Here is a 25,628-nt window from a genome sequence, read left to right on the forward strand (position 1 = left end):
AAAGAATTGTTGCGTAAAAAAATAAAAAAAGGGAATAGTCATATATTACACTCACTGTTACAAGAAAATAAGTTCAAACTTAGCCCTCGGTTTCTTAATTTTGTTGTTGATTTCAGTACTAAAATTTTCTTGAAGATTTTTTAAATAGAAATGCTAGAGAGCTACTTTATGGAAACACCAAAACATAGCAGGAGACAGCCTGAAATAACACACCTGATACATCACAAGGAGCTTCTCTTATGTCAATTAAACAGGATATAGGTTCCTAATCTTAGAAAAGAATTACTTCCACCCAATCTTTAAAAGAAGGATTTCAAGCAGTTTCTTAAGGTTTAGGGTGATCAGAACAATTGTGTCTTTGTTGTTTGGTCATGTTAGGGCTCAGTTTCTTACAAACAGTTTCTTGTAAAAAAGATTAGTGTAAATCGATTATGAGAGGGATTAGTTTGTGATATCAAAATTTCATTTGAAGTAAAATTTGCAGTATGTTATAAGCAGTCATTTTGAGATAGCATATAATCTCTTTCCTATTGAGTACAATCTTTTCGAAAGGTTTGTTTTGCAATCAACTAACTACTTTATTTGCCTTTACACAAAGAAAGATTGTCATTAAATTAGGTCTGACATGAGTTTGTTTATTCCAAAACAGTTGAATAAATCCTGTTTTAGGAGGCTACAATGTCAAAAATAATATATCAAAAATTTTAATGTATCTGACTATATGAAGATGTTTGTTAGGATTGTTCTTTATGGATAAAGACAGATTTTGAAAGATTCTCCAATGACAACCACTTTTGATGGGGTACCAAATTCAAAAGAATCATCTTTGCTTGATTAACCTAATTACAGTGTTAATTGTTAATTCCACTAAACATCGTTTATGATTTGGTAATATAAAGAAAAATTGTGTCTAGTTGAAAATGAGCAGGTTTGATAAACATAAAAAATAAACAAGTAGTTTCTAATTCTGTTTAGCAAACTGAATCTACTGTCACACTGACTAAAACTTTATGTAAAAATCATCCAAACCAAAAATACCTTTGTTATTTGATAAAATTGCTTTGGTACTATCATTTGATTTAAAAAAAGCAACAGATCTAATTTAACTTCCATAAGTCAAAAGAACATTATTATCTGAGTATGACTACAAATGACCATTTTTAAATCGAAATATCTAACTTCTATTTTTGTTAAATCTACTTTATTTTAACTAAGCAGAAAACCCTTTCATGAATGTACTTTGGACTGGTAATGTGAAATAAATTTGAATGTGACTTTCACAAGAATATCAACATTAGAAACTTCTTACGTAGAAACAATTCATTTCCATGGTAAACATGTTTAATATTTTTGTTCAAACCATTTCTAATAGCACAAGATTTCAGCATCAAACTGAAATCCCATTCCTATTTATCAGGAGTAGACAGGCTGCACTTTTTCAATATATCATGCCTTTCACAGAATTTCTCCATTAACTAAACATACTCAAAACAATGAAATAAAGCTACACAATTTGAACTGAAATTATATAAACAATATTTTGAAGGTACTTGATCAATTAATTGCTGGAAGGTATTCACTGTCAACATGCAAATATTTTGTAACCAGCCCCTGTACATGACAACACATTGAAGGGTAGCAATGTGTCCATGTTCAATCCACTCTGAATCTGGCGCACAGTACATGGTACAAACACTCTCAGGGACAGTATATGTACATCTTCAAAAATGTGATTCTTGTGAGACATATCTTTCATTTTTCATTTATTTCTTTATTTTTACTACCATCCTGAAAAAAAATTCAAAAATCTTGAAAAATAAAGTCTTTGAAACTAAAGCTTTATTAAAGAAACTTTATGTCTACAGCAGGTGTTTGTGAAGAAAAATTTTTTTTTCTTTTCTGCTGTTTGGTTGCTAATAATTTTTGGAAATATCTCGTTTCTCATGTTTTCGCAGTGGTCGGCATGGTTTGACTATAACAAAGTATAACATGTATTTTCTTATTGTTCATTTTCATTACTATTCCATGATATATAACTTGCCATAGCTACCTGAAGTTTGGTTAGCTAAAAGCATTTGGCGGCAGTGCTGCCATGTTGTGGCAGGTGGTGTAATACTTTTCAAATGTAGAGTGTATTTCCTAATTTTGACTTTTTGATCAATATTCTGAAAGTTTACACTCTGAGAGTCCCATATAAAAAGCTAAAAGTGTGTTTATAAATATTTTGAAAGCCACTTTTAGATGTTTGAAATCTTATCTGTTTTGAACAATTTTAAAATCCAGGTAAATATACTGATTTTACACAAAAATACATTCTTATGATGCAATACCCTGTTTGACAAACTGTCTGGAGAGTTTACCAAGTAATTATTTACTCCCTTGTTCTATTATATTCGTATTCTATACTCCCTTGAATCAAATGCGTTCTTTTATTCGCTAAACATCAAGCTAAAATTTAGAAGTAAGAGAGAGGGAAAGGGAGGCTCCCCATATTCGTAAACTACTGATTGCCAAAAATGTTTCCTGTTGTGGTCTTACCAAATGCTGCAGTTCTCTCTCTTTTCGTTTCTTACGTAATATGTAGCTGCTGTGAATAAACGATGTTCCATAGTAACAGGTTGCACCAAATAAAAGAAACGTAACGGTCCTCTGTCCATATGTAGCCAATGTTGATAAACCTCCAGCCATCTCGCCCACAGCTATGTCTGATGAATAAGTAGTTGATTAACAATCCCAAGATTTCCGTAACACTGAAATTGCTGAAATCGAACTAGGCCGCCAGGGGAAAATAACCTCGATATCATGTATAGTCAAAACGAGTTATCGAATATTCTTTCAAAAATCCCGGATTTAGTCCCAGTTATCCATACACCATTTATCCGTAAAATCGCAATTTCAGATACAGCACCATGAAATTGAAGCTGTAGGGTGGGGTGGGGGGTGGGGGGGGGTGCTAAGATTCAAGTTTAGTGACATATAGGAAGACTCATCGTGGTTGGGTGAGACGCGGAAGAAAATTTTAGAAATTGAGCCTTCCAGAATGGCTTAGCCTGCGTGCAGACTCTGTTGACAAAATTGAAAATATGCGGAAAATAATGCTCCTCTTTTAAATTTCCGAGTCTGCACGCAGGCTAGAATGGCTAGGAATGCATCATTTTTGTGTACTCTTGTCATTATAAAATAACGACTTTGTACAGGAAATGAATATTTGGTACAACGTTTCGAGCAAAACTCTTAGAGAATAATTGTGACGTCATTTCTCTTTTTGGATATCTTTTTATATCGGTATATATTTTTATTTGGATATCTAGGAATGCATCAAGTCCAAGTTTTTTAGTCTTTCTGCGCCCTTTTTTCGAGTGGTCACATCGAATTGCGGTTTTGCAATGCGGCGGCTCTTCTCCATTAAGTGGGATGAAATCAATTTTAAGGTGGAATTTTAGGCTGACGTTTTTATACCGAGAGTATCCGTCATTTTTTGTAAAACTTTCGCTAGATTTTCAGTGATAAAATCAAATTCGAGCTATCTTAGTCTAGGGTCTCAAAAAAATTAAGTTAATCCGTCGAAAGATCTTCTGATTGATCCTTTTTAACTCTTCTATTGTTGATGTTAAGAGCCTTTATCTTTTAGATTTGATGTAGTACCTGCAAATTTGACAATATGAGAACTTTTAATGCATCCTTTTTTGGTATGAATAGCAACGTCCTTCAGATCTCAGACAGGCCGTTTCAATTTGCTTTCAGCATACTATCTGATACGTCTCATGTAAAATTCTGTGATAAAGTGAGTGAAGATATTCTTGAAAAACATTTAGCTGTGTTGCAGCTGATCGATTAAAAGCCTTTAGATGATTGTGTCTGAAAGATGGCCAAAAAAGCTTACAATTATGCGGTGACATCTCAAAGTAAAACAATTGTCAGTACCTTTCTTCATCGCTTGATAAGTTCATCGCTATCTTTGTCCCTGGATCAAAATTATTTAATATTTGTGTATAACATCACACAAGTCTGACATTATCAAAAAATTAAATCCAGTTAAACATACCAAAAAAGTAATATTTGGATATTGATTATGTTCATCCCTGTCATAACGATAAACGGAGTTTCTTGAAACAAAAGAAAATTTTCCGCCGAAATTATTAGAGAGGAGAGTAGTCTTGAGAAGTGTCTGCTAGAATCTAACTGTCTAGGGCGTGGTCAGACTTTGATAATTTGGTCTTGATTTGCAAAAGAATCAGCCTTGCATTATTCTTCATAACGTGATGTTTTTTCGATGTGTACAACAGTACTAAATGATGTGCCTGGACTGTGCTCGCTATTTCAAAGATAAATGGTGCTTTCCAAGACTTAGGTTTATCAGATACTTTTTTATCTGGAAAACCATCTCTTAAAGATACTTGAAAAATAAATGGAAATTTATCACTGCATTTTCTCGAGCGTATGAGGATATATGTTATGGTCCATTATTGCCACTGCAGACTTTTCTGGGTTGGCAGACGCAGGCCCACTTTAATCATCGTCTTTATGTTTAATAATAACACGTTTAATCGTGGTGAACATACAGGAAATATTTTATTTGTGACATCTAGTGGATATAAAACTGGACTAACTTCTCCTATGGGACGACAACTGTACAACTGGACATGTACACCAGAATAACGTATTTGGCACGTTTTAAAGTGCATCCTCAAAATTTTCCCCACTCTTCAATCCTTGCTCGAAAAATTTAACAATTGAATGTTATCGAGACAGCCAAATTTCGGCTTTCATGTTCGTTAACCATTTTGGCATACAATGCGCCAACGTTTGGGCATTTTATGGCGGTCGCATAGCGGAGCCAATGTAGGTTCAATATAGGTACAAAGATAAACTGGACAAAAAGTCGAGCAGAAATTTGCTTTGTAGAGGCGTGCAATGTTTCTGTAAATGTAGAATAACGCGCAATGTAGAAAATCATCCCACCTTCCAGCTTGTGAGCTGAACGGTGAGATCCCACTCTTTTATAGAATACATTGTGTTTTTCGTCTTGTGTTTATGAGGAAAACAAGTCAGCCCGGTTAAGTGAGAAACCACTGAATGAGAGGTGGGATCTCACTGATGTGGGATGATTTTTTTCAATATGGAAGGTGGAATGCTGGAAGGTGGGATGAAGCTGGAAGATGGGATGAGATGTTCATATAAACGCGATCAAATTTCGTCCCACTTGTCAGAATACAAGCTGGAAGGAGGGGATGATTTCTTCCATATACAGCTGGAAGGTGGGATAGAATCTGCTTGTAAACATTCAATGTTTTCATCCCATCTGTCAGATTATTGGCTGAGAGATGGGATAAAACTGCTCATATAAACAGGCCCTTAGCCAATCAACGATTTGGACGCTATGCTCCCCCGTGATGTGCTATCAACAGGGGTTCAAGGTCCAATTTGCAATCGCTAAACAGGGTAAAGGGAAGGCACTTAAGGCTAAGGAAAAATTGAGCATCCAGCGTACATTCTTGTATAAAAATTAGTTGTAAAGTGGCAATTCGAGGCAAGGAACTTAGAAGTGTATGTTTCCTTCCCGAAACTACATTGAAGTTGCAGAGAAGCGATTAAGAAATCATAAATTTTCTTATTAGTTGATGTGATGCACTAAAACCAAAAGAAAAATATTTACATAAAAGTTGGGTCATTCTAGCCAGATTCCACGAGTAGATTAGAAAGATAAGAAAAAAGTTGCATTTAATTTTCTATTAATAGATAAATAGAATGTACCATAAAGGATTTCTCAACATGAATGCGTTTGGAATATCGGTGTAGAAATAAACGTTGCAAAAACGTGAAGATGCTGCAATGTATGTTAATTTCCATCTTGTGCTTCGAGTTCGGAAGGCGGCCTACAGTTTTGTGCACGTAAAGCTCTCAAATTCGGACAACCTAAGAAAAATTGAAAAAATACTTGGAAATTGAAATCTATGGAAATAAGAAGCAAAGCTGAAAGAGTATACAGAAGGGTTGATACGAATAAAAGGAAATGATATACATATATTTGTCAATTTTTGGGTAATCGATCCCAAAAGCTGATCACGGGGGTCAATGGAAATTGTACAGAAAATTGTTCGTATAGACTAACAATTACATATCGCAAATGTATTGAACTATTTTTTGGTGTTGATCTTTGGCAATCCATTGTGGTAATAACGTATTAAGTGTGAGGTCATAAAAATCTATTTTTAGAATTTTCGAATATTGACTGCATAACCTAAAAGAACACTGTAAAATACCTCTAAACATGCAAAATCCGTTAAATATGTCAAAAATCAGGTGAGCTATGGCCAATGAAAGATCTGAAGTTTGCTAACGAATCACTGTTATTTTCGCTCTGTTCATAAAGTTATGAACAGAGACCAAATTACCGAGGTTTGATAGGGAACGAGCCTGGATCATGTGGTCATATCTTAGCTGATTTGGCATGTTTAGAGGTATTTCATGATGCTCTTTCAGGGTAAAGGATCTAAATACAAAATGTTAGAAATAGATTTTGCGACGTCATCACTTAAAAAACTCTATTCACCGCAGGACGTCAAAATACTTGAAATGAATCCGAAAATGTGCCGTGCTCAGGGAGGACAAAAAGCCACACATGTCTGCTTGATTGGGATAAAATGTGCCTATCGGTGAGCCTCTTTTCTTCGATTTCAAATTTAATGCTTATCAATTTCAAAATCACAAGTTAATATTAACGACTGACAACAGAGAAAACATATCTTGTAGGAATTAGATATTAAGTTTATTTTGGAACAAAACAAATTATGACTTAGGCTTATGTCGTCATAGGACATAACATTCATAATATTAAAACTCATCAACAATCCAACTTTTGCATTATCGTAGGTAACTGTGATTGAAAGTAGTTACAAAAAAGACCAAGTTTGGTCAAAACAAAGCATAGACAATGCCGCATCAACTAAAGGGCACACTTGGCACTGTGCGCGGGGCCCCTAGCTCTAGATTTGCTCCAAATTTTCTGGAATGTTCAGGTTTTATCGGAAGGGTATCTAAAAGTATCAAATTTTTTTAAAAAAATATTTTAGGTCAGGCCCACTTGCAGCTATCATCATATCATCAGGCACGTACATTACATAGGGGCCCCAATAATACTCTGTGTCCAGGGTCTCAAAATTCTTAATGCGGCCCTAGGGAGAGAGTTATTTCCTTCAAAACGTCAACAGATAAAACGGGGTTGTTGAAATTTCAATTAAATCAGCAAGAGGTGTAAAAATTTCAGTTATTTTAAAAACTAAGTTCAAGAAGGAAAATCTGCATTTTTGAGGGTATAACAACAATTTTGAGGAACATAGAAATTCCAAAGGACCTTTGTATTCTGTAAATTCTATCAAATAATAAGCGGGAGTGTTTATCACCAGCTCTTTATATTGTAAGAACAAAGTACCAATTCTCTGCTAAATTTTAAAAAGCATACATGTTAAAATAAAGGACCAGTCCCGTTCCCGCTTATTTATAAAGGGATTGTTTTAACCGTACCACTTAAAGAGTCTTACCTGGAAGGGAGGTAGCTGATAACAAACTGATGTATGTCTGATCAGCATTGATGAGCTCAAGAAACATCAAACTCAAATGGCAAATGCCTGCATCTGATATCTTATTTCGACTGATGTTCAGCTTTTGAAGGTTCTCAAACGAGTTTATTGTACCATCCTTGAAAATTTCGTTCGTTATTCTAGTAGCTGTTAGACTGAGAGTGCGCAGCGATTTTAGGCCTAGAAAATAGGTTTTGAATAAATAATGAACAAAGATAAATAATGATAATGATATATATATGAAACACAAATTCGCTTTACGGTCTCATTTTGGAGATTACTCCAAATTTAATTATATGATTGTTCATGCTAAAAAAAAGTTTACCACCAATTTGCGGCGATTTAAAGTTTGATAACATGTAATGGTTTTGAAAGCAAAAATCATTCCGGGTGAAACTTTTTATACTTAGTCGTAAGTCTTACACCCTATGTATAAAATTTTTAAATTATGTTGTCATAAATCAACATTTAGAACCCTAGCATCTTGAAAAATAGCACGTAGAATTAAATTCTGGTTCATAAGTCGAATCTCAAGGCAAAAAATTTTATGAAAATGTTTGTAGTATTTTCAAAACAAATAATGAATGGGAATGACGTATTAAAAAAATGCGCATGTTTTTTGAAACATCTATTTCAGATTTGGAAACCACTCGCAATTTAGCCCCCTCTTTTATAAGCCCCCTTTAATGTGCTGGAAAACAATAAGCCCCCTGGGTGCTTAGAAGAAAATTTTTAAACTGTTATTATTGATATACCTTTGATCATTCTGATGGCCTCGTCTCCAATGTGAGTTCTCGCAAGGTCAAGTTCTTGCAAATTTACTAGACCTAGGAGAATAAAAATAATTCAATTAATAAATAAAGATTTTCAACGCCAAACAAATTTTTTACAATACAAAACAAGTCAGATGAAGTTCTAGAATAAGGCACAGGGTAAAATTGCAGGATTTTTGTTTGTTTTTTCTCTCTTTTTCTTGCTTGTTTAGTTTAACAAAACTTTTTCCTGTGAAGAGAAAAAGCAGAAAAATTCAAAGATTAGTAAATAAAAATGACAAAGAATAAGTCGAAGAAGAAAACGACAGTAATAAAATTCTTACTTTTAACATGACGAATACCATCGTTTGTCACTTTTGTATTTGCCAAACTCAGCGATGTTAAGCTAGACAAAAAACACAAAACTGTTTAACACGGTATCCTTCTACTCACTACGATGATACTATTTTGCAGTAAATACGAAACAGCAGTATCAACGAACGTTATGTGTCTAGAAAAATATTAATGTATGGAACCTTTCAACAGCTTAGTAGAAGTTCGTTGAAATTTATTTACCGCATTTGCACGTGTATAAGCCGAGGATTTTATGGAGGTTATTTGACGTCAAAATCGTACCTCGACTTATACAAGGGGCAAGGTCTTTAATGGCTCGAAAGCGTGGGTTCCATCAGGCTCGAAAACTCTATAATTTTGCCAATTTGAATTGATCCAAACAATCTTTTGGTGGTACAAAACTTTAAAATGGCTTTGAAAAAAGCAAACATTTTAGTAAACTAAAGCTTTTCGTCTGACACTGTTCAGAGTATAAAACGTCAGAACATAGATCGAAAACTCTACGCTAGGAAATATATATACCCAGTTGTGGATCGAAATAGGCCAATCAGAAACGCGAGCACGTGACTGTTGAAGTTGCCCAATCAGTGCCGCTTGCCTATTAGAATGTTACCAATGGAGTCCTAAGGTGAAAACGAACTCCTTTCTGTCTACAATAGCGGTTTTTTCGTGCTTATATAGATAGCTTCCAAAACTGTTAGATGGAACGACGATCGGGCTTTAACAATAATCCGAAACATGTCGCCATTATAGTTTTTTGCACATTCTGGGTTTTCTAGTAATTGATGCCCGATAGTGGAATCGCATGTTTTACTAGTTGTTTTTGATCTGCAAGACCGAAGTGGCTGTCATTTTTGGGGAAGAGTTTTGTTTCTAATGCTAGAAGGGACATGCTGTTATATTCTATCCTCCAATCTTTGGGATTACACTGGCACGCAAACTCAAAAGTAACGGAACTCTTTTGGGTGGTAGGATCGCAATCCTTTTGAATGGATGCATGGAAGGGCCTTTTTGGTACTGTAAACAACACGTGGATGTTACCGATTCATGGTACCGATCTATGGTAGTTTTAGATAAATCGGGCACTTTTGAAGACCAAATTTTACTTCAGCCGAAAAGGCTTGCGATTCTTTCTTTAACGTAAATTGAAATGACATCCTCTGGATAGCCTTTTTCTAGAAAATATTTTTTAATTATTCAAGTCCCGAATCGAGGTTAGACCGGGAACAAATCATCAGTACCCTGTGTGTTAACGTTTTGATAAGGTTGATTTTTCTTTGTTTTGAGCAAAACGAATTCCATCGAGTGTGTCACCCCAAAATGTGGCTTTACGGTTCATTCAAATAGTTCATCACGTTTCACTTCACCATTGGATGATGTCTTAATTGACATATTGAAGAGTTTCAGGAATTATTGTGAAGTCATCTAAAAAGATCAAAAACATATTTCGAATACGAAGTTAATTTTTCTTTTTTCCTCTGCCATTTAAATTTGCTATCTTCTGAGCCCCAAAGCATGTTTTGCTTACGATATGCGACGCAGTCTTTTTCAGCTGAAACATTCTAGATAAAGAAGGCAATACAAGTAGAAAGGTAAACGGGTCCGAAAGATGGTGTCTCATTCAACGTATCTTTGTGGAAAACATTTAACATGGCAGTCTTTTCTTGGTTCTGCAAAATCAGTGTAACAGTCAAGGTTTTTCTCCCTCACCTCTAAACGTAAAGAAAATTTTGTATCGTTTGCACCGGGCTACCAGATTACATCAAGAAAACAAATGGTTTATTCAAAATTACTGGCGGTATACAATTTCTAAATCTACTCTACCATACCTTGTTATTCTGCCAACTGAGGCTAAACCAGCATCTGTGACGTGAATATAGTCAACAAGGTCCAGGCTTCGCAGCGGCAAGCCTACAAAAATGTTGAAAAGTTCAAAGCAGGATTTTTGCTCAAGTTAATTAGGGATAGATTCTGTTTTATGATACCTTCAGGGCAGTCATCTATTTTGACTTTTCTTGTTCTTATTCGTTAAATAAAACTGCCATCTTTGGTCAAAAATAAAATGAACAGACTTTATTGAGTGCTGGACGAACTAATTTTCAAGCAAGCAAACCAACTTTGCTAGCCAGTTGCCTTGCAAAATTTCAAATTTTCTCATTTTCAATTGTATTAAATTTCTGATCTTGCAAATGCCAACAAATAAAGCGATTGTATAAAATTTACATATATCTGGAGCTCGCACCAAAACATTGGGAATAAAGACATTTCAAAGCGCACCATTGGTCAGTGTAGACAGGAATATTTATGCTCTGATAAAGCCCCGTATGCCATAAAAGAAAATATTAGCCAAATTTAAGTTACGTGCAGTAATTGTTGCTTGTCCTCGGCGTGTTTCGGTGTTTCTTATTTGCTATATTTTTAGACGCGAATCATTTGAAAAAATTGCGGTTATTGAAAAGTAGCCAATAGGAAACCTGTCAGCAGAGCGGGGTCTAATATACAAAGCTATGGTAAAAGGGTTGTATAATAAAATCCCAAGTTGCCATCATGAAAATCATTATCTTATCTTAAATACAAATTTTTACCTTCAAGATACTGCAATGCTGCATCCGTGATATGCAATCGATCAGGAAGGCCAAGGCACTTCAGAGTCAAACCTAAGAATATAATTTCACATTGATCAGTTTGACCATAACACAGTGATCATATTTGTCTCAAAGAGCTACAATGCCATGAAAGTCAGAAATTTCAAAATCTCAATCCCAAAATAGTACAGCAAAGTTTTAATAGTTTTAAATAAGCTAGTTACACTACTCCCTTAAAATTTTTTTGCAAATAGTTCTACCCCGTTTTTGGATTACAGCAAAACATCTGTTTCTTAATAAACTTGGCAAGAGGTATAAAAAAGGTAACACATTAGCTTTGCTTTAAGAAACAGTCACATCTTATTAAATTATATTTACTTTTTTAGCAAGGGGAAAATGCAGTCTTTGGGGTTGTGTGACATGTACCCCCATCCCCCTTTCGTATAAGCTACACCTGAATCTGATGCTTGATTTGTAGTAACATATAAGCTTTACTAAAAAAATCTTTAAGAAAGAAGTCAGAGATTACACACCAGAGACATGCTGTAACGAATGATCTGTAATCGTGGTATGAGACAAGTTCAGCTCTTCGAGGTTTCTTAAGCAACTAACACCATGAAATGTATTTTCAACCAGAGGTGTTCCTGACAAGCTTAAATTGCGTAGCGATGGAAACAGTGTTACAAATTCCATTGATGAAACCTGGAAGGCAATATAACAGCTTATGTGTATTTAAAGGCAGAAAAAGTGAAAATTGGTAAAAGACACACGAGGAGCTCAATTACCGCCCTGGAAATCGGCCTATTTGCAGCTCAGCATATGGCAAGCCCCCTAGCCTAGTGGCTTACGACACCTGCAAAGTTTACATGGGACACCAAGCGACCTGAAACAAATGACTAGCACCTTTTTCGACAAATATTTATACCAGTGATCCCATCTTACCAAAACAACTTTTTACAGTTTAAGAAAACTCATATGACAAAGTTGATTTCTAGCCCGTGCCCTTATACGTCACTTTGCAGTAAACGAACATCGTTTAGAGAGGGAGAGGGGGTTGAGTTCAACATTGAAAACTGATATCGTTTGCTCGAGAGTTTTGCCAGTTATTTTTTCCTTTGGATATGTTGACCAATCTCAAAATAATATGAAGTTAAGTAAACATTCCTGTAAAATTCAAAAAACTGCATTCTGTAAAACTATGACAAACTAGATTTTCTCAACTGCACTGTTAGATTTAGGGTTATAGAAAAACAGACATTTATTAAAAAGAGCAGACGTGACTCCTCTGAGTGTTACAGCACTCGTGGAAAATAAATTCAGTTAACTTAATATTCAAAGCTTTTCATTGCAAAAAAACATCAGCCTTTTGGGAAACATTGAATTATTAAGAACTCAACGGCAAGAGGAAGGGACTTAATAATCAACATGCTGCCGACGGGCGTGGTTTTTTCCTGTATCTAAGCTTAGTTAAATGCCAGTCTTACCATTGTACGGTCCAAATGCAGGGTTGTCACGTTGAAAACTTTACCTAGGAAAAAAGGAGATGAAAATTACTAAAGGTTGTGTTGCAAAGTGCTCTACGTCATTTAATAATTTTTACTCAACACTATTCCCGCAGGACAGACTATCAGCACTGTGCCATAACGATTATTTAAAATTGTAAAAAATTGGATCAACTATTGATTCTAAAGACCATGTTCTCCTATTAACAGGTAAGCATATACAACTTAGAATTTTCTCATGCAGAAAGCTGAAGTGGATTTAACTGGCTTTCGCAAACACTCTCCAGTGATAAGCAAAGCTTAAAAATTGGTAAAACGGCCCTCAATCGGCCTCCTGCTACTTCCTAGATAATATTGACATGTTATACATATTCAAGAGAATCTTTAAGTCCATTTTCTCTACAGTTCAAATTAAAACACAACTATGATGTTAAATGAAAGTACAATGAATTCAAAGTAATAAATACCTTTGTCGTCTACATTAAATGCTTTTTCTGATACATTCGTAGCGTTGGCACTGAATTCAAGTAAATTTCTCCTGTCTCCACCAAAAAGGAAATCACGGAGTCCATCATCTTTTATCTGAAAATAATAACTATTGCAGCTAGACTCGTTCAAAAAGTTGCATTTTTCCTTCAAGGTCTGAAGTCTTTTTCATAAGATCAAACATCAAATAGCTTGGCTTTCTGAATATCCAATCTCTACATTTTCAACAGAATCAACTTTCGATAAAAAACTAGACAAGAGATCCCTCTTATAAAATTCTCTTAAAAATCTGATAAAAGCATAATCAAATACTTTCTCTCAATTTTGACGGAATCGATATCAAATCGACTATTTATTCGAGAAGAGGTCCTAAAATTTTCCAAAGTTTAAAATTTGACAGAAAAAATATAGATATTCCTCTCCCAAATTAAATGCCATCAAAATCATATACCTTTACAGCAAATTCATTTCCTTTGTTTCATTTGAAAATCGGACAAAAAAGGCTCCATTGGTTCAAAATGGTTAAAAAATAATTTCTAGGCTCGCTGGAAGTACTAGTTACTGTAATCACCTTGGTGTTATCGAGCTTCAGCGACTTAAGCTGTGTCAGATCTAGAAGATAAAGTGAAAGGCTTAAAAAGGTAGAGTTTTTTTAAGTTTCATCAAATCCCTCAAAAACACATCAAAACTTGTATTTTTATTTGTATTTGCTCAGAGCTGCAAAAGGTATCAGAACCTGGGAACTAGATTCCCAGAAAATTTTTTGCTTGGCAGAAATTTTCAGCAAAACCTGAGAATAAAACAGCTGTCTTTGCATTAACCAAAAAAGTTTTCTTGACATTTTCACAACAGATAAAAAGTTTATACATATGTGAATTGAATGTCTGCAAATTGAAGATTGCACCAAATAAAGAAGTTTTGCATTTTTGAAACCTTTATAAAAACTATTACTCATTTGTCAAATACCACAAACAAATTGTAAATAAACCTTCAGATCCTTGTTTAGGACTTCTTTAACAGATAAATCTGCAGGTAAGCATTTTATGTGCTTTGAAATATGCTGTTTTAGTTGCCTTATATCAGGCTATGCTTTTGGATCTTTAATGATCAAAAGCTATGAAAATTACGTGCATCCTAAGTTTTCTTCATGCTAGCAATACGATACTACAGTCTTGATTGAGGTCGTTATAGACTTGACAAAGTGTTGAGTCTTGATTGAGTTCTTGGCTTGGCAAAGTTTTTGATTGATATTGAATTACACCCTCGTGTTCTTTCAGATCATATTCGTTCTCTTAATATTGAGATGTCACCAATTACTAATACAAAATATCATGTTGACATGTGTGCCCATGACATGAAATGAAATACGCTGGCTGATAAGTGTAAACAGGTAACCAGATTCATCTTCCATACAACTGGCATATTTTACCTTTCCCAAACACCAGGTCATTGTGGACAGCACCATCTATTCTGGAGTTTTCTACCGGTCAGTAAACATAATCCCCATTTGGTTCACAAATCAGTTTTACTTTTCACGCATAGTCAATTTTTGCCAAAGACAAAAAAGATGCAGTAAAAACCAAATTACGATTGAAAGCCTGAAAATAAAGATACAAAGAGGAAAACCTTTTATGTCGTGCAAGGCTCTGTCAGTTATCTGAACGCATCCACAGAGATCAATTATTTGCAAGTGCTTTAAACCTGAAAAGAAAGAATGAAGGTTTAAATCTTCCAGTGTATAATGTAACACGATAGGAAGAAACTAACACACTATCATATAATTATTGACAATTTAAACGCTTTGAAAAGGTTGTGAGTGTATTACACGAAAATACACATTGCTAAGGACGACATCAGTAGATTCGGATGAAGCCGACACAAATTCAACAGAAGAGTTTTATATTATATACCAATAGAAGTTTGTATCACAAATAAAAACTTGGGGAACATGATTTAAGATAGATCCACTTTTTAAGGCAGTTAATAACAGTGCTTTCTGCTTAAAATTCACATTCAAATCTTTCTGAAGGTATTGTATGTTTAAAGAAACTTTATAAACTGGTTCATTAAGTTTCATTTTGCATGTCCAATTAGTGGATGAAATTACTATGGGAATCGAAAGCCCCTTTACCAAGAAAAAAAATTGCATGGGCGAAAATGTCGTACTAAGAAAGAGACCTAATAGAAATTATTGGTGAATGGTCAAGCAAAAAAATTTAACTTACCCTTGACAGCTGTAATAACACCAGAATCAGTGAGAAGAGAACATTGTGAAAGATGAAGAGAGACTAGTGTAGTATGTAGCCTGGAAAATAAACAGATTAACTGATTTGGGCAAACTCAAGAGTATTGTGATATACATACGTATCATGACGTAAATACGTATCATGATATACAGAACGAAAAGTTTGAGCTTGATGTTTTCACTTAAAGAAGATCAACAGTGTTCTAATGATACTCGATACCGCGATTAAATGAACTCAATACATATCGTATTAGATGAAGAAATAGACAATAAAAAGATTACGAATTAGAAAAATAAACTCAAATATACAAATAAGCACATCATGAATAAGATGAGTATACAGAAATACAGAAGTAAACATATCATCAATTAGATAAACATACACAAATAGGCAAATAAACAGATCATGATAGATAAAAAAACAAATTCCCAATTAAACATGTCATGAAAAAGGTAACCAAATATAAATAAGCAAGCAAATAGACCTCACCTAGCAGCCTCAAGAATCTCATTTGATGTTAGGGCGTAACGGTCTAAATCAAGGTTCAGCAATTTACTGAAAGAAAAATAATACAATATGAGAGAAATAGTGTTGCCAATGCGTCAATATCATGACATTTCCATCGCATAGGATACATCAAATACATTTCTACATTTCTGTTAGATGGTTGTCATTATGAAACAATATTTGTAAATTATAAGGTCTCTCTAATACACCAATGAAACTTACGGCCTCAGTTTCAAAAATTCTTCAAATTCTTTTGTATAAAATTTTTGACCTTAGATTCGTATTGAGAGCAAGAATTTTAGTAAAAGCTTCATTATGGTATCTCCCACGATTGTTATTTTATGACGACATAAAGATGAAAATTTTATAAGGGATTTGACCGTGATTGTCAACTAGGAGGGGGGAGGGTTAAGTTTCACTCGGAACGATTTTTGCGGTCAAATCCCTTACAAGTGTTCATTTCTCCGTAAAATCTAAAATACAAGCACAAACAATATGAAAAATTGTATCTAGCCTGAAATTATGGTGATAAAACCAAATCTGAACTTAAAAATGCCGTACAATGAAGTTTGAAGAGATTTCTAAAACGAGACCGTAAGTTGAATTGGTGTATATTATGAGTCGTGCATGTCAGTTTTCTCGTTCGTATTGCCTTTATAAACTAGCTAGAAACGTTATCAGCATTTTGAAATCTTACCATGGGTGAAAGAGTTGAAGAAGCTTTCCGGTAAGCAACTTCCTGGCCTTCAAAGCACTGATCACCTGCGCAGCAGCTTGATGTGACAAGGTTCTTCCGATATGTGACAAAATTGCACCTTGTTGGGAGGCGAGGCTTTTTGCAATACAGTCAGCACACAGTTGAATCAAAGATTGAATGTTTCGTTCGAGGTTTAAGTTTCCTGTCTTGGTATCAGCTTCTACGAGAAAACTGATTCAGTAAAATTATATTTCATCGACATCTACCCACAAAAACTTTTCGCCATAAACACTAGATTGCTCGATAACAAATTAATCTTCAAATATTAAAACAAAACGATCTGTCATGGGTCTGCCACACCGAAGAAACTTTCAGTAACGATAACTAGAAAGCAGTGAGCAAGCGACTACTGTCAGAGAAAAGAACTTTGTATTTCGAAATTAAACCTTGCCTAAGTAATTCACATTTGGTTGTAAATCTGAGGCCTTTTGGTGGACTTTAATATCAGCAGAACTATTAAATCTCATAAATTTTAAAGAACTATATATCACAGGATGAATTAACAAAAGATCAAATGGAATCAATAACAAATAACCTTTTAGAAATATTCATTGACAACTAAGCGTAATGGAAATGGCATTGAAAATATTCATTGACAACTAAGCGTTAATGAAATGGCATTGGAAATGAAATTTACTCTCTTCAGAACTTGTGTTTCGTTTGAGTCGTTGTTGATGATTTGTCGGGGGTTTTACGAGAAAATCAATTGTTGTATTACGGAGAAAAAATTACATCATCACAGTTGCCGCAGCATCAGGTAGTCTAGAATAACATACATTCTCCCCAAGCTGATAAGGAAACATGGAAATCTTTTCGAGAAAGCAGAGTAACATATCAACAAACCTCCAGAAGAAATCTGCAGAGCACGGCGCCTTTCAACAGCTTCGACAACAGCAATATTTCTTTGCTTCGGTTCTTCAATATCGCGTTGTCTTGCAGTGGATACGGTTTCTGCAACTGACCTCTCAGTAGTATTTTCACTGGCATCTATAAGCGCCCGAAGTACAGCACTTTGCTGAATATTGGTCCTTCTTTCTTCGTTCTCATTAGGCCCATCAGAGCTGTGCCCTTCTGAATCTAATGAAGGATTAGATGTAAGACATGCCCCGGCACCCCATTCGTGGTGCAAAACATGGGGAGTGAGATGGACCGAATGAATGTTGTTTGTCGCCCCTCCATCGTACATTCTACTCGATACAGTTGAGGCAGGGGCGACATTGCAAACCCCACTTTGAGCTGTGTGTCTTTGGAGCATCAAAACCAAAGAGGCATTTGGACACAGCCCCAATGACAACAATGTAGAACTAAGATCCCCATTTGAATATTCTCTTCGTGGAAAAGGCTAAGTTGGAAAAAATGGCAAAAAACGTTTTGACTAAACACTTAACATAGCAACACGCAAGTAAGTTTATAAACAAGCAAGAAAGTAAGTAGACATATTTTCTTCCTATGCATAAACTGGACAGAAAACGAATTTGAAGGTGACAAAGTTGTCTTATTCTTTCTTAAAATTCAATATCTGACATTCATGTTCTGTTGAATTTTTGCCCAAAATATATTCTAGAGCGAACATGCCATCTTTCGTACATAATTTTTATTGACGGAATACAGTTTTGGTAGAATAAAGTCTCTCTTCTATGAGCCAATTTTACACGCAAAGTGTTATTTTTCCACCAAAAGCAAGCCTGGAATACGCTTTGCCTTTTTACTTCTAAATAAAAATTCAAATAGACGCAAGAAAAAACACATTTTTTACTTATCCAGCTACTTATGTCAGAAAAAAACAGGGCAAGAGCTTTCAAGAGCCTTCCCGCTTGCTTTAATTCGTCACAAAAACCCTTTATGTTATCCTGCAAATGTTATATTGAATTATCAAACAGCATATCTACTTGGAATAGGAGAGATCATACTCGGATCAGCAATGAATTTGTCAGTTCCTGGAAATCACCAACATTTTCTTTCGCAAAATCCATCACATCGGATAAAAGAGAAACTTCCGGAAATTGATGCACTAGGCTTCGACCAGAAGGCAGTCTTATCTGAGAATAAAGATAAAAACCTTAATCAATCATAATTAATTTCTCCATTACTAAAACCGAATAAAGCATGAAAATGGAACTGGCAATTGGTACTTAGAACTGGCTTACTTTACGTGTAAAAAATTTTTAGCAAGAAAATTTGGAAGAGTGAAGGCTACGTAAGCTTTTGGAATTCTTACAAAATTTTCCGAAAACCTGACACAAAAAGGTGTTGAAATAGAGCAATAGCACGGTTATTAGAAAACCAAGACAAAATATTGCCAAGTAATATCAGAACAGAACACAGATTGACAGAACAGCATCACAAAATACCAACCAGTATTTAGCAAAAGGCGGGAAAGGCGGAGACTTTAAGAGCTCTCAGTTATTTTGTGCAGGGTCAACATTAAGCTGGATTTAAAGGGTGTGATTTCCTGGTTCCATCACATCAGGCATATAAATGCCAAAATAAATATGAAGGGGCGAGCTTGAAAATGGAAACCGTGAAAATCATGCGACTGTGTAATCATACGACGTACTAAAGCAGGAACCATGTAGAAATAATTAGGTAAATATTTGGTATCATGGAATTTATATCGGTTATATCTAAATTCCTGTAGACCTCTTTCAAAACAATACGTTCCTTATCAATTATGTTGAAATCTCGCGGTATATGAATAGTTGCCATTTGATAAAGCCCACCTGGATTCTGCATAGCTTTGCGTTACTATCTACGCCCTCTTTTGATTGCTTGACAGCATTTGTGACGTCTGACTTGTCCTCTTCCTTCCTCGCAGTTTCATCGGATCTAAGATGTCTTATGCGTCTTTTGTTTGCCTCGATCTCTTGTAGAATGTTCTGTTTTGCCTGGCAGAGAAATTTGATAGCAAAAATTGGAGACGTAGTTATCACTTAAATAAAAAATATGAGCAGCTAGCCTTTTGAGATACATGATTCACATTTGCCTCGCTATTTCAAAAAGACAATTTCAGAAGAGCTATGCACAAAATGAGACATGAGTATCTCCTGGAACTTAGTTGTCTTAGTTGTAATGGTCTTAAAGGAAAAAGTCTTAGTTGTAATGCGAGAGGTTGAATCGCAAGAAAAAGTACTTAATTCATATAATTGTTGCCTTTGCCGACATTTTCCTAAATGCATTATCTTGCATCTATGTTCATATCGCAATTCTTCTTTCTTAGGTTGACAACGACAGAGTTCATCAATAGCAGCGAGTCATTCAATATAAACACAGGCTTTGTAATTTTTCCGGAGGAAAACACTGCAATGGTTACTTCGAATAATAACTAATGATAACTCCCTAGCTTACATTCTTGTCTTGGAGTTTTCGTTTCCTTACAGCAGATTGGACCTCTTCCCGCTCTTTTCTCTCAAATTCCTCTTTAAGTTCTCTTTGCCTTTCGCTCAAGGCCATCCTACTAACAACTGCATCATCAGCATCAGTCTAAAACACATGAAAACCAACATACGTTCAATACTCAAGGAACTGTATTAGCTGTTACAGTGTAACTTGCGGCAAAAATTATGTTTTATACACTCTGGCTAGTGCTAACATTGGTTAGTTTGAAGCTTAGAAAGACAGTTCACCTGATTTGTTCTCCTGATCATCATCAATATATTAGCAAAAAAATCTTCCAGTTGGACATTCAATATATGTAAATATATATATAACCCCATGTTGAGCTGGGACTTTTAAAGAATCGGGTCTGAATAGCACTGAACCAATTTTCATAAAATGTTTTAGAATGCTTTATCAAAACCTAATCATTTCTGTGATCCTGTTCTATATTCCTTTATGACATTGTACCTCTGGACTCTTATCTAGAAGTTTTATTTACTCACAGAAATTGTTCAGTAATGGCTTAAATTAGGGTTAAGAACTGGCAAAAAGTAAATTTTTGTCAAGCAGAGACTTCAAATATATAACAGGTCTTAGTCTCATTAAACTATTTGTAGGACTATAAAGTTTAATCAGAGAGATTTACATTTTACCTTAAAGGTGAAAAAATATCTTAATATGTTTCTTCCATTATTTCATTGTGATGGTTAATTCAGCTGCTAAGCCTTTTTCATAACATTTAATATGTGATGCTTTGGAAAAACTGCAAGTTGAAACCAAAATTAGTGGGTTACCTACCTGTTTCTCGTGCTCAACTGTTTCTATGTGACTGGTTGTTGAAGTGTAAGTTGAAGTTTGAGAGGATTCTTCTTTGGCTGAATTCCTCTGTTGCGCTTCCAATAACCTATTATTTAAAATCATGCATATCTCAAGTCAATGTATTTATGACTTCACAATGTTTGTTGAAGTTAAAGAAGAAGAAAATAGCATTTGCTCAAGCTGACATTGCAGAAGAAAATTATGTAAATCTCAAACAAATTAGGCTCTGAGAATATCTTGGATTTGTATCAGTACAGTGCTTAGCTACAACTCACTAATGAACTAAAATGCTGCTTGAGATAAAACTTAAGGAGATAGTTTATCATGAAACTCAAATTTCCACATATAAATCTATTCACCAAAAACAAGCTTTAATATCAACCTTGATACTAATAATTTACAATATTACGTATTCTCATACCTTTGAACAGCTTCTTCTATTGTTAGGTTTTCAATTTGTAATATTGCTTCGCATAAGTCAATATCAAAGCCCATGGAAACCAGTACTGCAAGTTTATCAGAATCCATCTCTCTTCTAGAAAATGTGACATGCAATAAGAAATTGTAATTAATAAGCAAATAGATACAACAGGTAGCATGATTCAGGCAAATATGATTTGAAAACACTGGTTGCGGAAAACACAGGTGTGTGTCATCCAGTCTTTAAAGTATGGCAGTTCTTGGCAAGATTTTATGTGTGCAAGGTCATTTATGGCATTTTCTCTTATGCAAACATCTATTGACCTATTATGTGATTTAAAAACAGAAATTTCCTATAATAATTCTACAGGACCTACTTTAACATACTAACCAGGGGGTAGTTGCCTCTCCAGCCCTAATAACTTCCTTTTAAACAAAAGGCTATTGTTCTTATCTTTATATCAACAAGTGCTTGCCCCCGCAACTACATGTTTTTTTCATTTACAAGGTTCATATTAAGCTAGTACTATGGCAAAACATTTCAGAAACTCTATTACTAGGCTCGAGAAAAATTAAGAAACTGTAAAATTTCCATTTAAAAAAAGGTTTTTACTTTTTTTCACTTTTTTTTCAAAAAAACAGACTTCCGATTTTGATAATGCATGTTGTGACGATCTGAGGTAACATTCTTCCAAAAATGTTCAACTTAAAAACAATGAGACAATTTTAGGTCTTGAAATAAGAAATCAACTAAGAAACTTTAAGAACTAAAACACCAAAATTTGGATGCCAAATTAAGAAACTTTTGGCACTCAGTGCTGATCCAAGTTTCTTACGAAATAGAAAATATATAATTTTCCTTCAAAATTGCTATGGGATGCTTTATTGGATTTATTGTGCACCTTGTTCACTTGAAGACTGGATACTTTGTTTCTTGCACGCACAAATAAACGATTTACCGATTACTAGCGCCATTATGAAATGAGGGAAAATTTCACTCGCCCCAAGCCCCTGAACAAAAACAAAAATTTACCAATTTTCAACACTCTAATTTTACACCAAAACAAAGCTACTTTTACCTAAATTCTAGTGCAAAGTAATATTTAATCACTAAAGTATGTAATAAATACTTACTTACAACGATTTATTTTGTTTTTTGGTCTTCCACTGCCATAATTGACGACGAGGTACAAACATCCTAAATTCATGGTGTTCCCTTTGATCGGGAATATTTTTTGGCCACGTAGGCCCAGAACGTCCAGAAAACGTTTAAATGAATCCTCTTGAGTTTGCCTCTCAGTCAATATACCTCTATTAGAAATAGGCATCAGATTGGCTGAAATACAGAATGCCAAAGATATCCCCTTTTTGATCAGCTGACTCGAGTAAATGCGTCATTGAAGGCGTGTTCTCCCCGTGAGTGCGTGATTCAAAGTTCTCTAAATACGCTATTCTATGCAAAAGAATGTGTGGAAGAAAGCTTATAAGAAAGATATTTTAAGTGGGTGTATTGGGTATTATGATATTTTTACTTTAAATTATCTTGCTTTGCTCTATGAAGATTTATACTGAGAAAAGGACTGAATGGAGCGAAGAAAATTAGAGAGACAAACAACGGAAACCCCCAAAAGCATCAGAAAGTCCATGTCATTGTCAGCATCAGAAAGTCCCAAAAAGAGCAAAAGCGCAAAGCCAGAACTTAGATTGAATTTCTGTTTCAGTCAGCTGACAAGGAAATCTGACGTTCGATTTTATACTGGCTTTAAATCGGCAAAATTGTTTCAAGGCATTTTTGAGCATCTTCAGCCAATTGCCTCGCAAATGAGCTACTGGAGCCCATTCAGTCCTTTTCTCAGTATAAATCTTCATAGAGCAAAGCAAGATAATTTAAAGTAAAAATATCATAATACCCAATACACCCACTTAAAATATTTTATTGGAAATACAACGGAAAAGGAAGCTTTCTTCCACACATTCTTTTGCATAGAATAGCGTATTTAGAGAACTTTGAGTCACGCACTCACGGGGAGAACACGCCTTCAATGACGCATTTACTCGAGTCAGCTGATCAAAAAGGGGATATCTTTGGCATTCTGTATTTCAGCCAATCTGATGCCTATTTCTAATAGAGGTATATTGACTGAGAGGCAAACTCAAGAGGATTCATTTAAACGTTTTCTGGACGTTCTGGGCCTACGTGGCCAAAAAATATTCCCGATCAAAGGGAACACCATGAATTTAGGATGTTTGTACCTCGTCGTCAATTATGGCAGTGGAAGACCAAAAAACAAAATAAATCGTTGTAAGTAAGTATTTATTACATACTTTAGTGATTAAATATTACTTTGCACTAGAATTTAGGTAAAAGTAGCTTTGTTTTGGTGTAAAATTGGAGTGTTGAAAATTGGTAAATTTTTGTTTTTGTTCAGGGGCTTGGGGCGAGTGAAATTTTCCCTCATTTCATAATGGCGCTAGTAATCGGTAAATCGTTTATTGGCTTTGAAAACTTGATACTGCAAACTCATAACACTTAAAAATTTGAATGTTGATAAAATGTTATATTGTTATTACTTAGAGATCTTTGACAGCAAACATGCAAGTGGTGGGGCTTTGAAATTTTGTGTACATGTCTATATATTGCTGGCATGCAAAAAGGTTCAGAGTCTGGGTGTTCAATTGTATTTTAAATTTGGCTGTGCAGCACTATACTAGCCTAGTAAGTATGTGCATCTACCATACTCTGAAGACTGGTGCATCCCAGTCTGAAAAGTCTGAATCTGCCATAGATTGAATACAATATTTGTTTATCTGGTCATGTTCCCTGCGAATATTCCACCATCTAAACTTCTGACTTTTGATAACAAGATAAAACAAAGAATACAAGGTCTATTCGAAAGCCTTTGCCTCAAATTCCGCACATGATTTTCGCAGGAAACCAGGGGCAGATTCAAGGTGTTGCACAGGTTGCACAGAAGACTGTCAGATTTCCAGAATTTAGATTTTGTCTTCAGTCAGTTAAGTTAAGCACTCATTTTTACCATAATCTTTTATTTTTCTACTTACAGTAAAAAATATACATTTACACAATAAACACAGAACCAAACTCTGTCGTTCTCACACCTAATGATATGATTCAATCCAATAAAGATGAAGTTTAAAGATCATCCTAGACTGTGAACAATATGACTTTTAAGCATGTCACCATTGCTGCACAAATATGCAGATCTCTTTGTTATGCATTATCAAATCTCACCAATAAATAAAGGTTCAAGTCTGTAAACACTATGTTAGATTACAGTGCCATACGACTGCTGGCAGGGGAAAAAAGGGGATGAGGTTGGAACTTGTTAAAGAGAAGAATCACAATTTTCTATATATACACAGAAGAGGTGAATAGGGAATGTGCACTTCTCAATTTTTAACCTTTCGGGCCCCAGTCTCGTTGCCACTCTCAAAATACAAGGCCTACTAGCCTCATTGGTGTGGCAACTCCTGCTCCTAAAGAGAAGGGTGTCTAATTGAGGCCTTTCATCGATAAAAGTGCATCAGTCTTGCCTAGCAGGACAAATTGCAGTTAGAAAGTAATCGCTTACAAGTCACGAAAATAATATTTTAAACTAAAAATCAAGATGACTCTCTTGAGCAAGGTGAAATTGTTCCTTTTATTCATAGTGGTTGAAATAATCCACATGGTAAATCTGCCTTTAAAATTAGAACTAGTTGCTCTGTGGTTCCAGGGGGGTTGGGCCCTCATCATGGCTCCGCCCTTGACCATGAGGAAGGCTTCCTAGACCGCCTGCTGGATAGTTTTAATGTGCGACCGTCAACTTTTATTCTGTATTCGCCCCTGCGGGAAACGTTAGTTATCTGCAAATTTCAAAATTATTGTTCTGGCGTTCCCCGCGCAGAAAAAATTGACCTTTTCTGAACAGGAGGCGAAATGGACGTCTTTCTGTTTTACTTATACTGATCGATTAGCAACCATTATTTAACATGAAGAAAGCAAATAAATTTTTTATGGATTGATTGATTGATCAAATACGACAAAAGACGCAACTTATTGAACAGGGAAAACATTACCAAAGTATGCCGTTGTCTATCTTTATATTTTCCGTTCTGCGATTTCTTTCTTAAGACATCAGAATAAAAAACAAACCATTTTGTCTTGAAACCAATCTTGTCAGTCAACAACCGTTTTCAAGAAACTATTTATTATCGTTGTTGTTGTACCGTCAATTATCTTGT

At 35.0% G+C, this 25,628-nt stretch overlaps 1 protein-coding gene across 4 annotated transcripts; it reads right to left on the reverse strand.

The window, feature by feature from the left end:
- Positions 1 to 221: 221 nt before the first annotated feature.
- On the reverse strand, positions 222 to 25,607 carry LOC135682475 (uncharacterized). Of its 4 annotated transcripts, none has more exons than XM_065197382.2 (22): positions 25,540 to 25,607; positions 21,385 to 21,498; positions 20,943 to 21,048; positions 20,115 to 20,249; positions 19,490 to 19,654; positions 18,680 to 18,808; positions 17,613 to 18,111; positions 16,710 to 16,929; positions 15,995 to 16,060; positions 15,485 to 15,564; positions 14,886 to 14,960; positions 13,831 to 13,871; positions 13,241 to 13,355; positions 12,756 to 12,799; positions 11,805 to 11,973; positions 11,272 to 11,343; positions 10,516 to 10,597; positions 8,677 to 8,738; positions 8,336 to 8,407; positions 7,542 to 7,760; positions 2,539 to 5,916; positions 222 to 1,788 (listed from the first exon to the last, which is right to left on the reverse strand). In XM_065197382.2, exons 2-21 carry the CDS (start codon positions 21,489 to 21,491, stop codon positions 5,840 to 5,842), a joined length of 2,535 nt encoding a protein of 844 aa, XP_065053454.1. In that variant the 5' UTR covers positions 21,492 to 21,498; positions 25,540 to 25,607; the 3' UTR covers positions 222 to 1,788; positions 2,539 to 5,839. The 4 variants fall into 4 exon arrangements, with proteins under 4 accessions (XP_065053454.1, XP_065053453.1, XP_065053452.1 ...); XM_065197381.2 differs by having other exon boundaries at positions 25,464 to 25,601; XM_065197380.2 differs by lacking the exon at positions 25,540 to 25,607 and adding an exon at positions 22,522 to 22,794.
- Positions 25,608 to 25,628: the final 21 nt, after the last annotated feature.

Source organism: Rhopilema esculentum, chromosome 16 (assembly GCF_057945365.1).
Source record: "Rhopilema esculentum isolate cy_ngs chromosome 16, ASM5794536v1, whole genome shotgun sequence".
In the NCBI taxonomy this organism is placed as follows: domain Eukaryota; kingdom Metazoa; phylum Cnidaria; class Scyphozoa; order Rhizostomeae; family Rhizostomatidae; genus Rhopilema; species Rhopilema esculentum.